Source organism: Perna viridis, chromosome 5 (assembly GCF_037379345.1).
Source record: "Perna viridis isolate PV_CMFRI_1.1 ecotype Kerala chromosome 5, ASM3737934v1, whole genome shotgun sequence".
NCBI classification, from domain to species: domain Eukaryota; kingdom Metazoa; phylum Mollusca; class Bivalvia; order Mytilida; family Mytilidae; genus Perna; species Perna viridis.
The window spans coordinates 22,307,589-22,323,593 of NC_142449.1; the positions used below are offsets into that span (position 1 = coordinate 22,307,589).

Below are 16,005 nucleotides of genomic sequence, written 5' to 3' on the forward strand. Positions count from 1 at the left end.
AACTTTCCTATACATTTCAACAGAACATTCTCCTGCCAATAATCTCCCCGTGAAAGAGGGGAGTTGAAAAATAATATTTTTAATTTTTTCATTCGAAATTTTATGTCAAAAAATCATTTAAAGTAATTTGAATGTATTGTTTTTACATCATTTCAAACACTACTAGTTAATAGAAAATATATATCAGTATGATTTGCAAGATGACGGAAAAGAATGCTCCACGTACGATCTATCTTAAAAGTATTCCAGACTATGGTTTCCCATATTAAAGCAAGAAATGTTGCAATATTCTTATTTTTTATTCAAAGAGACATGATATGCTATATAGCTGCAAAAAGATAAAATATAGAGGACTAAATGATCATATAATATAATGGATTGAGAAAATGACATGAAAACAAATAGTGTGTGTATGGAAAAAAGCAAAACATGGGTAAAATCTCATTTATACTTGTGAAATTAACAAGTGGTGCAATAAAGGTTTGGTATACAAGTGATCATAGATTTGAATGTTTATGTTTGCAGCTCATAAACATATTTGTTCAAGATCTGATTAAGTAGAACTTTTTCTAAACAGAGGCTACAGGTGTAAATTTAAAAATTACTGCCATGCCTACATCACAGAAAATAATGCAACTGGGTTATAGGGGCAACGATTAGACCATTCACTTTGATATTTTTAATGTATAAAAATAAATCAGACTTTTCCCCAATGTTAAAAAAAAATTAAATTTACATTTTAGTAAAAAAAAAAAAAAAAAAAAGAAGACAGGATCACATTAATGAATGCCCGCATCATTTTTTGAATTTACAATATGGAAGAAAAACATTTTGCTTAATCAATATCATAATCATTCTAATGTCAATAATGTTTGTAAATTTAAGTAATGGTGAAGCTCACAACTGGTCAACAACTTCAATTTAATCACACTTTTTCACTATTAACAAATAAATTGGCTTATTCTTGTCAATCAAAAATTGTTAATGCTTTTTATGCCACAAGATATCAAATTGTGTTAAAAAACAGAAAAAAAGTTTACAGCTTATTCACTGACACTTCAATCAAAGATATAAAATTGGTAATTACTAAAAATAAATTAGTTAAAACATAACAAACTAGAGTCTGATTCAAGAGACACGATATATTAGTCCTAATCCGTTTTCACTGCACACTTGCACAACAGTTTTATAGAACAAGTTAGAATGGATAGGTTTCTTAGGAATTTTGTAGATTAGATATGGGATAAATGTCAGTGAGACTTATAAATCCATGTCAGAAGTTATAAAAGTTAACAACATAAAATTGCAATGAAAGATTGACTTAATTGTTTCAGGTTAAAATTGAACACTGCAATTATACTTCAGTAGCAATCTACACAATAACTGTAACATCATGTCTAAAAGATCCAAATATTTCAGTAACATACATTAATTGCACCATAAAGAGAGACATTAAAAGCACTAATGTAGTGTAAGAAAAGGAGTATTACAAAATATGGAAAAAATCATCTTTTTCCAACATCAAGTTGGAAGATGGTCAATGACTTTAAAAACATATACATGATTGACTATCTAATAGCAAAAAAATTAAATGCCAGTCTTTCAAATAATCATGCAAAGGTGATCTGTGAGGTAAGTACAAACAGGCAGGTATATAAACATTGGACTTATTCCAATTAAAGATAAGTCATTATAATTGGTAGATCAGGTGAACTTAGTCATCTCCACAGAGCAGCATGGCCAACAAATATGGTCCTGATTGTTCTTGGTACACAAGGTTGAATGGATAAGTTTTTTCCCATCATTTACTGGTAAATAGCTAATTTTGTACCATTCAACATATACTTGCTTGAATTTTATAAGTTGTTTCCTATTCATACTGTCAATTGTGGAAAACTGGAACTTTCAAAATTCATGTAAGTTGTAATACAAATTCAGACCAAAATAAATCACTGTTGAACCAGCATGATTCTTTGTAGGACTGATACTTAAAAGACCTGATTACATATTATGCAAACTAAGATAAACATATATGTATACAATTATTCTTAGAGAATATTCTAACAATCTGTTAACTTTCAAGTCACTTAGAACAACAACAATGGTATTGATTTTCCATCAAGGAATGACAAGGCTTACAAATACATCATTTCAGGTCCTTTATCATTTGCTTCAGTGTGGTTATTGCACGTTGATTTTTCACACGATCTTCTTCCATCTTTTTCTTCTTTTCTATTGATTCCTACAATGAAACCATATAACAATTGATTATAATTTTCTTATTAACTGCAGATCTGTCAAGATTTTTATTTTTCACTGATATTTAAATCTAGAGCTTCTGAAGAGTTTTAATTATGGTCACAAAAAACTTAAAACAAATTAGTTCATGATAAACCAAACTCGTAGCAGCACAGGTATCAATACCTAATGGATTTCTTTCTGTGGTTGTAGTGAACAGAAATCAAATTGGCCCAATAAGAATTTTCAGTTTTAGTGTTACTTATTGTATCACAACAAATCACACATTTTTTTTCATTGAAGTTTTATAGTATCAGGTGTCAAAACAAGCCAGGGATGGGATACATTAATTTATTCATGTCCTTTGATACTATATATGTCCTTCAGAAGAGCATACAAAAATAATGTCAGTCAAAAAATTTTGCTCATCTTTAAATTTCCATTGGAATGCTTTCTCAAAACATTAAATAGTACCAAAAGTAAACTAGAATTGCTCACTAATTTGAAACCCATCACTTTCCCATTTGATAACATGCACATTTTAACTTCCTAATCCAGTTGGATCAAGTCTAAAAAAAGAGGTGCAAAATGGAAATTTCTGTTTAAGTCCAATCAGCTGTGTAGAAGTAACAAAAAGAGATGGGTCCAATTTGCATAATGAAAGGAAGGATGGATGCCCTTATCACTATATACCCTATTAAAGTGGTGGGGGGAATGAAGTATGTCCTGGGGATTCCTTTTATGCATGCTAAAGCACTCCAATATTTAAGATTGTAACTGAGATTTGTCCTAACTTTCTAGTTAGAACACTGCATTTGATACCCTATAAAATTAAAAAAAAAAAAAGATACAGGTTGTAGGCATAATAAACATCTTATTTCCTCATAAATTAAGATGTCCACTCTGGGAATGAGGACCTTGAAAAATTAAGAATGAACATATTTATCAATCAATAATTACTTTAGACACGTAAGAAAGAGGGCAATGTTGCATTCAACAGGTTATCAATTTATCCAAGAAGAATTATGATAGCATCAATTACATTTTTCACAAAATCTAACAGATGTAATGTATATATTTTTTTATATCTGTCCAACATCCAGTTTGCTAAAATTATGTTTGAAATATGTGAGTGCTCTTTACACATCAGATTGTGTTCCACCCATGTTGAACTATGTCTATTTCTTAAGGGAGAAAACTCATGACTTACAGACATCCTTTTGCTAAAATCTTCAGCTTTTTTATTGAGATCTGTGTTTGTACTTTGTAGCTTCCGACATCGTTCTTGTAACATAGTCTTTTCTAACTTGTATTCTGCAAATGTCAATGCAATATCATAATATCAAGGAGAAGTCTTATTGACAACATGTGAAGTATTTTCAAATTGCCATATTGTACAAATCACAGGTCAATCTACAAAATACTAACAGCTAATATACAGTGTAACCAGTCTATACAGGTCCCTGAATCAACTGAAAACCAGTCCTTCATATATCAGTTTAAATGTATTTTAAACCTGGGTAAACTGGACACATGTCTAATCTAAACAACTTCTATAGTCCAAAAGGGGTTCAGTATAGACAGGATTTACTCTATTAATAACAATCAATCTTTCTGTTTTTTACAACAAAATTGACTTAGTGTGTCTCACTTTCTAATATTAAGTATATCAGGCATGGTTGAAATTCTAAATGTCTATCCCAACTCTAAAATCAAAGCCAGGCTGCCAAGTTAGCTATGAAATCCCTCTTCTTTTCTACCATTGACAGCAACATTGTCAAAAACCTTAATGTAACATGAACATGTACATGTGTACAGAATTTTATAGCATAAAAACATTTTTACAGCTATTAGCAGAATTTTGGATAGTAAAATTGGCCATTTTTTTATAATTTGAGAGCATTAACCATCTGATTGATAATACCAAGTCAAACGTTGAAGTTGGACATGGAAAATCTTGCCTTTTTCACATGCTTCTGATAATGCAAATAGTCAAACTGAACTTTCAAATTAGTGTTTTTTTTTCATACCATGTTCCACTCACTGCCTGATTCTTACAGAGACTGACTAACATCAAAGCCAGTTTTATGAGCTCTTCCTACCTTCTTGATATTTTTGGTAAGACTCCATCAGTATATCAATGCCTGGCCACCTTGGAATACCATCTACTGATATAGTCTGACTGCTCTCCCCTTGTTCATTACCTGAAATTGAATCATTTCATGTATTAAGTATATACAAAATACATACTTCTCAGAAAAGTATATGCATATATAAACTCAATGTTATTAAAAAAAATACTTGGTTTAAAGGTAACTCTTAAAAAAAAAGAAGAAATAAACTAAAATTATGATTAGTTTTCTAACAGAGCATTCAGACAGTCAAGACAGTTATTATACTTTCTTGTCCCCATTACTCCTACTTTTCCTAAAATGTGCTCTGATATTTTTCATATCAACATGCAAGCAATCCATTGAGATGCTCTAAAAAACTCATGTACACAGAATAGCTAATTATATATTGAAGATGTATACAATGACCATAACATTCTTATGGCAGACACAAAGTAATCCTACTCACCCAATCTTCCATTAATATGCTTTTGGGTACTCTGAAGCACCGAGTTATGAAATTCCTGTGCAAAGTCTTGGCTTAGTGTTTTATCACCAGATTTACTAGGAAATAATTTCACTTTGTCAGTTTTTGATCCACGGGCTGCCTTTTTCCCTGAAGCTTCATCTGATTTTCTGTCATTTCTTCGTTTAACTCCAGAGCCTAAAACAAAATCAAATGTTTGAAACAAATTTGGTTAAAGGGTGGTGCGCTCTAATTATCTAAACTGGTAAAACCAAACTTTTAATTTTCTTTTATCTCAAACATCCATGCATACAATATATAACCTTTTTTTTTTTAATTTAAAAATATTCTGATGTGTGTTCAACAATGATGTTTTATAAATTTATTTTTAAAAATATTCAATGGTCATTCCCAATTTTGACAACAAGTTTGTACTAATAGTTTGATGAAGATCCTAGTTGAACAAGGAGTTGCTTTAGAAATGTACATGATCAATTTGGTTACTTAATGATTGGCATCTCAAAACCTACTTCCCGAAGTTTCAACTATTCCCATCATGTACTATAATAATTTGTCCATTGAAAAAGAAAAAAATAAGTTATAATGTAAAGTAAATTATCAATTGCTCACTGTGTAATAAATGTTAATAATTTATATGTGAAATCAATTTTGTAATTTCATTCTCTGACTAGCTCCTGCTAAAATGTCGCAACACTTTAGTCCTGTGATATTAACTATATTTGACATCACTGATGATTTGGAATGTTATTCTGCAGTTTATAAAATTATTAAATATCTATACAAGGATAATTCTGGGCCCTGAAACATCAAAATTAAAACATTTATATTCCAAATGCCATTCTGACAGAAAGCTACTGAGTTTTTCATTGATGCTTGATTTTCTGAAATGATACATCTAATGTCTGATAAGTGTGCTTGCCTCTGTGAAATTTGTATGTGTTTTGTCAACAGTGACATACTTAATTACTTTGATTGGACTGGCTGCTTATTCATTTTCTCTTATGCTGTTTGCAGGACAGCACATCTTGGAAACCAAATCCTTTTTAAAAGTCTAAATTCATGTTTTTGTTTCCAAGTACAGTTCTGCAGCCCCAAACCTAATTTAAGGAGGTAGACCTAGGGTAAGGGACATAATTATTGAAATCAGTTTGTATCATATTCAATTTCCCCAAAGCCTTTCAAGCTTTCATTTGAAACAGTGAAATCAATCCAAGTTACTTTGATGCTTACATGAGATTGATTTAAGGTGCCTGAATACAAACATTTCAGTGATATGAAAGAGTTGTGTCCCTAACCGTAGGTCTACCTCCTTAATAGTCAAGTTTCACTGTACACTTCTTTACCTTTCTTCTTCTCTGATTCCACAGTTCCTAAACTGATTGCTCCTAAGAAAGAACATTTATTCCTATAATCAGGCTCTGGACATAGTACTTCTTGGCCAACTTTTGATGACATTGATATAGGTTTTTCTTCACCATCCTCCATTACTACTGGACTAACACTAGGCTCTCGATGTCTGCGTCTTCTTCGCCGAATTTTTCTATACTCTAAATCTGAAATTGACAATGCTATTGATTAAAAAATTCACAGTATATTCATTACCAATATTTCATTCTACAAAATGCTGAATTGTTTATGGTATTTGGGATTCCCTTGCTCAAAGTTAAAAATGTAAAAAAAAAAAAAACTTGACAGAGGTCAAATGTAGTTTTTGCTTTGGTAATGTGATGGCAATGTAATTTTACTATAATGGACTATTATTACATCAGTCTGCATTGAAAATAATATCTATCAAACTTTCCTTTTTCAATGTTTTTTTTTAAACAAATTTTTACTAGTTCACTGAAGTTGTGTACATTGGCACTACTTGTGATGAACTATTTCCATAATGGCATGTTGTGATTTTAGTCATTTTATGGGACTTACCATTTTGGGATGATAGCAAAAAACACTTAAATTTTTTTTACTACTTTGAGAAAGAAGTATTCACATGTTCAATATTTTGAGAAACAAGTTTGAGAGACAGATCAGTATAAAGTCAAACCTGCAATGTTTTTAAAGAAAAAGAATGAAAAAAATAAGAAATAAAAAATGTCATATTTTATATGAATCTAGATAACAATATACCTCTTTTTACTTTTTGCGAAGTCAAACCAAGTTGCTGTAAAAATGTCATTTTCTCCTTTGAGGCATCTAAGGCTAATGGAGGCCCTCTTGTGACCATCATTAAACTTTGCTTATGAGATTCATCAAGATAATCTATTATTTCATCCATTTCACTATCATCACTAAGTTCACCACGGATTCGTCTTTGTCGTAACTTTTGTTCGCCAACATCTAAGGTACTGACTAGATTATGTTTCTTTTCATTTGATTTCAAATGTTCTGAATGGTGTTCTTTGTAATGCATTTTGCTTGCATCAATCACATGATGAAGATTAAACCCTCCTGGTTTAGGTAAGGAAGAATGTTTATGAGCACTTGTGTTATCCTTAGATAGTCTCCCTTGATTAACATCATTGGAATCATAAGAACTGTTTGGTGGTAAATAACCATTGGTTAAGTTTGATGTATCAAAAGGTCTAAAAATGTCATTAGATTTTCCATGCAGTCTACTTTCACTTTCACTTGTTGACCTATTTTTATCATGTTGCCCTGAGTGGAGCAGGGAGTATTTTTTATCCCTATGATCCTGATGGCCTCCAAGTTTTTCATGATGATGTGAATGATGCTTGGCAACATCCTGATGACTCTGACGACTAAGATCCATTTTCTCCCTCTGTAAATGTTTGAATCTTTCATTATCAGAACTATGGTGATATTCTCTGCTGTTTTTTTCGTTAAGATTATATTCTCTTGGTGTTCCATGAGTGATTGATCCAAACTTGTGACCTAAAATATTTCAACATTAGATACATAACTTCATTACGAGAGACCAAAATTACTAGGATTTTTGCTTTGACAGATCTTGTTTGTTTAAATAATGTATGGCAGAGATTATAACACGAGACATACCTCTTCAGATGTTTTTCTGAATTTTTCTTAAAAATTAAAGATTTCTTAGTAAAAAGACACACCTATATATTTCAAACTGTTCTCATAAAAATACTTGGCCCAAATCTAAGGTTACCTGTAGATAATATATTAGAAGATTTTATTCTTTTATTTCCAATTAACCTTCTTTTTTCATATATATCTGTAATTACCTTCAGATCTATGAACAGAATCGTTACCAGCTGATCCTCGTTCATTGTGATTCCGATCTCTACTCTCAATCTTCTTACTATCATACTGAGGTGTTCGTAATTCTATACTTGATGAAGATCTGTTTTCTGAGTGATGAGGAACTCTAAGCTCAGTGTTTGAATGTGATCTATGTTCATGACTCATTGATTCTCTCAGTTTATCATACTCCTTTTCTCTTTCTCTCGCCCTTTCCTTCTCTCTTAACAATATTGCTTCTTTTTCTTTCTCTCGTTGTTCCTTTTCTAAGTCCCTCAATCTTTCTTCTTCTAATCTTTGTCTGCAAAGGAACACTTATTTTGTCATGACAATAGTTACAAAAGGAAAGCAATAATTTCAAATTTATATGAAATGACATTAAGAGCACAGCTTGGTAAGACCCAAACATTTAAACCTGGACTTACGGAAAAGTATGGGCAATATGCCTAAGCCTGACAGGATATTTACTAGTGATTAAATATTTGACAAGGCTAAGGTTTTGGACACAAATTAAGTAAGTAATCCTATTTGAAAATTAAATTCATCTTACATCTAAACAGAGCCTGAAAAATAAGAAATACAAAAAATAAAACTTAAAAGGAGTCAAGGAGAGCAATCTAAAATGTGAATGTAGATAGTTATTGTCAATTTCAATCCACCAGATCTCTGCTCCTGTTTTTTTTAATTGCTGTTTGGCATCTACTACCGGTATCTTATTTCACTACACAGATAGCATTGTTATATCGAATGTTCTGAGTGTAATAAATTTCCATGATTCACACTGCAAAATAATTTGGGTAATTTCACTCTTGGACTTTCTCCTGCGAAAACATCGCAACTTTGATATCAATGCGACAATCAATTTAAAATTCATGTTGAAAATATCAACAAATTATGAAGAAAATCTATATAACAAATAGGATAATCAATTGGTTATCGTGAATAACCAAAATATGATCGACCACTCATGCCAACAACGCTTGAGGATTTAACTCTTGCATGGAGCAAGTTCAACACACTTGTTCAATCTAGGCATTCTTTGGCACTTATGACCATATTTTGGTTATTCACTCTTTCCAATTAATTAATCTATTATTATCAACCCATAAAATATACACCACATATTCTAGACATATCAAAGACAAATTGAGTTATTTTCCTTTTCTATCAACAGATTATTCCATCATCATGTACTAATGCAATTTTTTTTACCTTTCCAGTAAAGAGGGTGATAGATCCGGTAATCTTGATGATTGAGACACAAATGGAAGTTGCTGATGTAGCAGTTCAGGTGGATATCTTCCTGTGAGGAATGGATTGAGTGCCCCTGGTGGTGGCAACATTCCAGGATGAGTAAAGGGAATATATTGTGGCTGCATCATACGGTACCTTTCCAACAGTAATGGATCATCAAATCTGGAATTTCAACCAAAATCTTCAGTGCAAGTTACTTGTTTGCAATTGAAAAAAATTCTAACCAAACTAACATGTGAACAGTGGCTGTTCTATTAAAGAAATTGAGGTAAAAGATATTATTTCAATTCATCATGTTAAGTACCAAACTGTTTTTGATGAATTAAAAAAAAATAAAAGACCTGACATTCATCTAATAACTGTATAAAATTTGTTGTAAAAATAGGTTACTATATTTTCACTTAATATCATTTTTCGCAATCCAGGAATGTAAAATATGCCGATAGGAAGGTATTCACTTTTAATTTTTATTGATCATAACTACAGTGTTTCCATTTTTACCTCCTAGTGTGTTGTGCAAACATAAAAAATATAAATCATCCCTCCCTCCCTCACCCCCACCCCCACCACTAAAAAAAAAATTAACCAAACACTTACATACTATACATTTTCTCATTGTTCCAGGATAAAAAGCAAATACCATGCAATTGCCTCTTTTACTGTCAGATAAATTGCAATTCTTTTTATACTAATTTTCTGTCAAAGTTTCAAGTTGGATCCAATGAAACTTAAAAATGGCCATTATTATTTTTTAAGTACTAGTAATGTTTAAAACTTCATTTCAAATCTAAGTTATCTCCCTTTCATCTTAACTGAAATTATTTACAGATTATGGCTAAAAATAACACCAGCTCTACAGTTATATAATTTCTAAGTAACACCTGTCTTTTTCTTTTAATCTTTTCATTTTCAAAGATAACCTGACAACAATGCATGAATTCTGACATTTGATTACATGTATCTTTACTTAGTGATGTAATGCCATTAATACAAATAAATCTGAAGTAAAAAATGTCAATGCATTGGTAGACGAGATTATTCAATCTGTCATGTGGCCCTTGCTTTGTACTTGACAAATATTCCAACAATAGAAGCAACAGCTCCATACACCATTCTTACTTTTAAATACATTTCTTTTAACTAACATAAATTAACAATTCAAAAGTACTTACAACCTTCTTTACTTGAAGATGAGTGTGCTGCCATTTAAACCATCAAACATGGTTCAGAAAGTAAATATAAAGTACACTATTTCTATTCTTTACCTAAATGCAGGATGAGGGAATGCATGTGGTGGCAGGAATGCTGGGTATGGATAGGCAGCTGGGTCAAGGCCAAATGATGGTAATGAATGTCGCAGGTCATCTCCAGGTCGATAAGGCTGAAATCCTCTCATCAGGCTCTCTTCACGAGTCACTGCTGGAGACGTAGAACTTTGGGCAGACAGAGGTGTTCTGGAAAAAAAGGGTAGTGAAGAAGCTTTTGGTAATAAGATATTGTGCTATGCTGTTATCCAACAGATATTGTACGAGTATAACTGGTTTTATGTGTACCAATTATTGTGATTTTCTTGGATATGGCAAACTGTGAATTTGGTTCAAACTGAAAAGACCATATCCAATTCCATGTATTCATGGTTAGATGATTTATGATTTATTAAATATTTTCTGTGTAAAAAAAAATTCAATAATTCACACGATGACAAAAATTCAGGAATTTCACTCTCAAACTTTCTCCTGCCCATCACAACACAAATATCAAGTAAAAGTTGAAAATAGCAATAAAAAATGGAAAAAATCTATATAATAATAAGGACAATTAATTTGTTTTCTAACAACAAAGATACAACCACTTGTGCCAAGAACCCATTATGATTTTACTTCACACACATTAAATTTAGGTGTCTTCAGAACTCATGATCATATTTTGGTTATTCACTTTCCAATACATTAACCTATCAATATTGTGAACGACTTAATATGTATAGGGTAGATTTTTATGGTTCAGTAAAATCACAATTTTTATATCTAAAAAAAGAGATATTTATTTTGCATGTAACAACAATTATATCAAATCCCAAACTTTAAATCTCTACAACCATTAAAAGATGGCATATTATATTTATTGATACCACAAATATAAAGTGAAATTGTTTTCAAGTACAATAACAACAGATGGTTTATGATTGGGTTGTGTAAGTCTCTGTAAAACAGTACCTTCTTGAAGTTACATCTTTGCTTGACATTCTATCATCGTCACGACTTGAGTGTGAAGACTGAGGTCTATATCTGTCTTCCTCTCTACCAGACTGAGTTGAAGTTGGACGCTCCATTTTTAAACTACTCAAGCCATCATAAGCTGATGATACACTTTGCATTGAATGAGTTCTTTCTAAAGCCTAAAATCAAAGCAGATCATAAGACTTCCTGTAATTTGTATTGGAAATGTAAAAAGTAATTTTGTCTTTCCTATCTCTTAAGAGCAGATTATTATGATGCACAAAGTTTTTTTTTCTCTAAGGAACTTGGACTGAGCTAACAAAGGTACTTTTATATATGTTTGATTCAGTATTTGTGCAGCTGCAACATTATCCAGAAATCTAAAGCTTCTGATATATACACATGTAAAGCTTAGTAAACAATCAATGAGACCAAGAGGGTTACTTTCAATTAGATCAGTGAGTTTTGCATGCATAATTACATAACTCAGGTCATATGAGGTCAAAGCTACCTGTAACTGGTTAACTTAAAAGATCAAAGTTTGACCACGTAACTTAAGTCTGCAAAAGGTCAAAGCTACATGTGACAGTATAACTTATGCCTGGAAAGGTGAAAGCTTCATGAGACTGCAATTGGAAGATTAAAACTACATGTATGTGACTAAGGCTATGCAACTTAAGTATGGGGAGGTCAATGCTACATGCACCCAACTGTTACTGTGAGACTGAGTGGTGTATAATACTCCCTTGTAGTACTAAAGCTGACATAAAACCGTGGATGGGATGAGTCCAGATTTTTTCCCCTCGATACCAAATATTCAGAGCCTGTCAGGCTATAAATAGTAACAATGTTGGTACCTGTCTGGAGTCAGATGAGACTAAACTGCCATGAGACTGTGTAGGCGCTATGGTAACAACAGGAGGTGAATTAAGTGATGAATGAGATGTATACACTAATGGTGGGGGTCCTCTCTTTGGCGTTGTTGATCTTGGACTCGTTGTTGAACTTCCTGGCTGTGAACCATGCTTTGGGGGTGTTTCTTCTGTAAATAAGAGTCATTCGTTTTAATACAATTGACACTTTCCAACTCTTGATTCTTTATGTGTTTGTCAGTTTAGAGTTAGCTGCAAACCTAAACTTATAAATTCTAACTTACAATAACAATGTTGTGAGTGTAGTTTGTATAAGATTGGCCAGTGTGGTAAAACAGTGAAAAATTTAGTTTCTGTGATTAATTTTGATTCTAATAGGACTAATTGCTTCATATTTTTGAAGACGCAGTCTGTGTTGCACCAAATGGGGACTGTTATAGAGCAAAGTTCTGTTGTGACATCGGTTAAATCTACAATGTTGGAAGTAAGACAGTTGAACATCTATGAGGTTTGTCATATGTTTATCCAAGTTTGACCACAGCTAAGCTCTTAAGACTTTTGAATCACATTAGATTGGTAGTTCATAATAGCTTGTTTTCATATACTTAAATACAGTTTTTATTTTCCACATAATTTCTGGGGGTTTCTGTCATGACCAATCAATCAGCTTCCTACCTGGGTCTTTTGCTTGATGAGCCAGTTTTCTAAGAGCTGCTGCAAAGCTTGAGGTTCTGGTGGCATTCAGAGCAGCATTAGAACTAATTGAGGTCAAACCATTGCTTGGTGAGGTCTGGTTTAAAGGTGGCACTGTGGCAGTATTCCTAGAAAGTTTGGAGGAACCTCCTAGCATGTTCAGTGGTGGAGGCTTGACATTCTGGCCTGATCCTGAAAGAAAAAAAATGAGCAAATTTTATTAGTTAAATCAACTAATGTAATATAACCTTCATTACACTAACTTTGAGTGCTGTATATTAAACCACAACTTCCCACAAAATCAGTACCTCACACATAAAGATATGTATTAAACTACTATTGATGTAAATTTACAAGTACATGTATAAATGGTTATCGCAACTTAATCTCTCTTGTACATGTACAACAAAGTGCATCTTGTTAATGGTTACTTCATACAACACATCCTGAAAAGGTCAAGTAGTTTACAAGTACCATGGATTTCCCATAGAAGTCTTAATCACTTTTCTAAGAGGACAAGATTCTAGATTTGTTGATAGCTAGGAGTTTCCTTATTTGACAATCCACACCAACACTTAACTGTACTGATTACACAACTTACTGATTAAAGATTGGTTTATAAACAACAGCTTTGGTCATAGTGTCAATTACTTTTCATAGAAAACAATAATTCTTGTTTTTTTTTTTGTCCCACATCTTATCAAGAGTTCTGTTTGTCTGAACCTTCATGTAAATCAGAAGAAATAAATGAAGAGGTTACAGGAAGTCAGTATGTTTAGTCTACATCACTATTCATTTCATTATAATGAAAACTCTCTTGTCAATGCTTCCTTCTATGATTTCCCATCTTATCATTCATTGCTTAAGAATTAAGTGCAAATTATTGTAAGAATCAGGCAAAATAGGACAAATCAGGAACAAGTCAAAACCCCACCAATCTGACAATACAATTTCACTCATGGATGCTTCCTCTATTTGAAAAGACAAACATTTAATTTCTGTATCACTGGATTTGCACAGAACTATTAGAAAAAAATCAGGTTTATGACAGATTTATCTGCTTTGAAATGTTTGTTTTCAGTGCATTTAAATGAAACTATAACTCAATTTACCAAAAAGATATGGAAGATCTTATCTTGATTCTGATGGTCCCATAGGTCAAATGGTGGTTTTTTCGTACCATGTTTCACCAACCGCCTGATTCTTACAGTGACTGACACTTAGTTAAATTTGAAGGTTCATGAAAAATGTTGGTTTTTCTAGATCTATTTCTAAAATGCCTTTAATATTATCAGTATGTGTCACCATAAAAATATCCACCCATATAATTTAAAATTCCATTATAATACACACTGCAAATTAAATGTATGTTCAACACAATGGAAAATTAAAACATTAAAATTTTAAAAAGATTATAAAAACACCTAAATTGCTGTCATTGCACACGATCAAAAGTTTGAGCATTAAATTTTAAACTGGGATAAAATCCTGATGAGTTTAGCAACCTGACTGTGACAGGGCTAATAAGGCTATCATTACTGCTGTCTTATTAATAATTCATAACACTATAAAAATTCATCAATATAAATCATGTCTAAAAAGTTGACTCAATGAAAGGATGGGTCCTTATCATAAACAATAAAACATAAATAATCAATAAAATGTCACCAATAATGCTTCTACAATGAAACCTATCTAAAGTGAACTCCTTTTGAACTTTAAAATTGGCTCAGTTTAGACAGGTGCTTCATTAACAAAGGCTCAGAATATATTTAAAATGATATAAAAGAACTTTTTTAAAATATCTGGTTTAGACAGGTCTCAAAAATTTTTCAATTCAAACAGGTTTTTCTGTACTACACTATTTTCAAAAAAATAACTGTAGACAGCACTTCCAGAGCATACTTGAAATAGATAGAACTATAGCAAATAGATAGGGTAAAAAAAAACATTCCATTGATTTTTATAAAAACTGGATGTTTTTAATAAAACTTAAACTTCTACAAGAAGTAGAGTTACCTGTCAGATCAAAATTAATTAAAAGCAAACCAAGAAGAAATCATTGTATTATTGATTGCTAATGACAATCTGTTCTATGCAGTAACTATACCCTAATAGAATCAATTAACTAAAACTACAGGAAAACATGGATTAATGTTTCTTTATTTAGTGCTTTAATTCCCTACTGGTACTTCTTATTCATGAATTGCAAAAAATTGTCATGGTATTAAAGAAAAATGCCAGGATGACATTTAAAATATGTGCACAATCAATGATGCATGAACTTAACACCTTTGAGACATAAGAATTTGTCCAGTTTAGACAGGTGTTCGGTTTATACAGGTTTAAATTGTATAGATATCTAAAAATAAGTTGTGTCATTTTGGTTAAGACAGGTTTCTGGTTTATTCAGGGTTGTTTCAGACAGATTTTACTATACAACAGGTGTAAAATTTTGATGTTTCAGTCAAAACTGTTGTAGAACAGTACACATTTGACACTATGACAGTGCATGGAATCTGCCCCTCAGACCTCTGTCTCTTGTATATGAATATAATATTTGACCTGTCTGGCCATATCTTTAAAAATAAATCAAAATATAGTTGTTTACATCCTTTTGCATATTTATAAAGATATAATGAAATTACATGAAATAGGGATATGGCAAGATTAAAATTTTGAAAATAGACCATTTCCCAGTGACAGGCCGAGTTGCAATAGATCGTTCTTCGAATCCTTTGTTAATATTTCTGATTTTTAAAAGACATTTTCCTCTTATATTGTATATTAATACGGAACTTGATTCCCTCTCATTCCAATCTATGGACAATAACTAAAGAGCTTCTTCCAATATAGCTGTCATTATACAACATAATGTGAAAGCATCATTCTTCGTGGTATTCTAATTT

General features: G+C 31.8%; 1 protein-coding gene across 2 annotated transcripts in view; it reads right to left on the reverse strand.

Annotated features, from left to right (window-relative positions):
* Positions 1 to 280: 280 nt before the first annotated feature.
* LOC148616527 (uncharacterized) overlaps positions 281 to 16,005 on the reverse strand; it is a 54,175-nt gene continuing 38,450 nt past the window's right edge. For both annotated transcript variants that reach the window (XM_088583655.1, XM_088583654.1), the window contains exons 3-14: positions 13,079 to 13,288; positions 12,389 to 12,573; positions 11,529 to 11,710; positions 10,578 to 10,766; positions 9,271 to 9,474; positions 8,043 to 8,359; positions 6,964 to 7,728; positions 6,180 to 6,389; positions 4,819 to 5,013; positions 4,341 to 4,442; positions 3,449 to 3,552; positions 281 to 2,242 (exon numbers count right to left, since the gene is read on the reverse strand). In XM_088583655.1, coding sequence (XP_088439781.1) covers positions 2,147 to 2,242; positions 3,449 to 3,552; positions 4,341 to 4,442; positions 4,819 to 5,013; positions 6,180 to 6,389; positions 6,964 to 7,728; positions 8,043 to 8,359; positions 9,271 to 9,474; positions 10,578 to 10,766; positions 11,529 to 11,710; positions 12,389 to 12,573; positions 13,079 to 13,288 — 2,759 coding nt within the window. In that variant the 3' untranslated portion in view covers positions 281 to 2,146. The remainder of the gene's footprint in view (positions 2,243 to 3,448; positions 3,553 to 4,340; positions 4,443 to 4,818; positions 5,014 to 6,179; positions 6,390 to 6,963; positions 7,729 to 8,042; positions 8,360 to 9,270; positions 9,475 to 10,577; positions 10,767 to 11,528; positions 11,711 to 12,388; positions 12,574 to 13,078; positions 13,289 to 16,005) is intronic.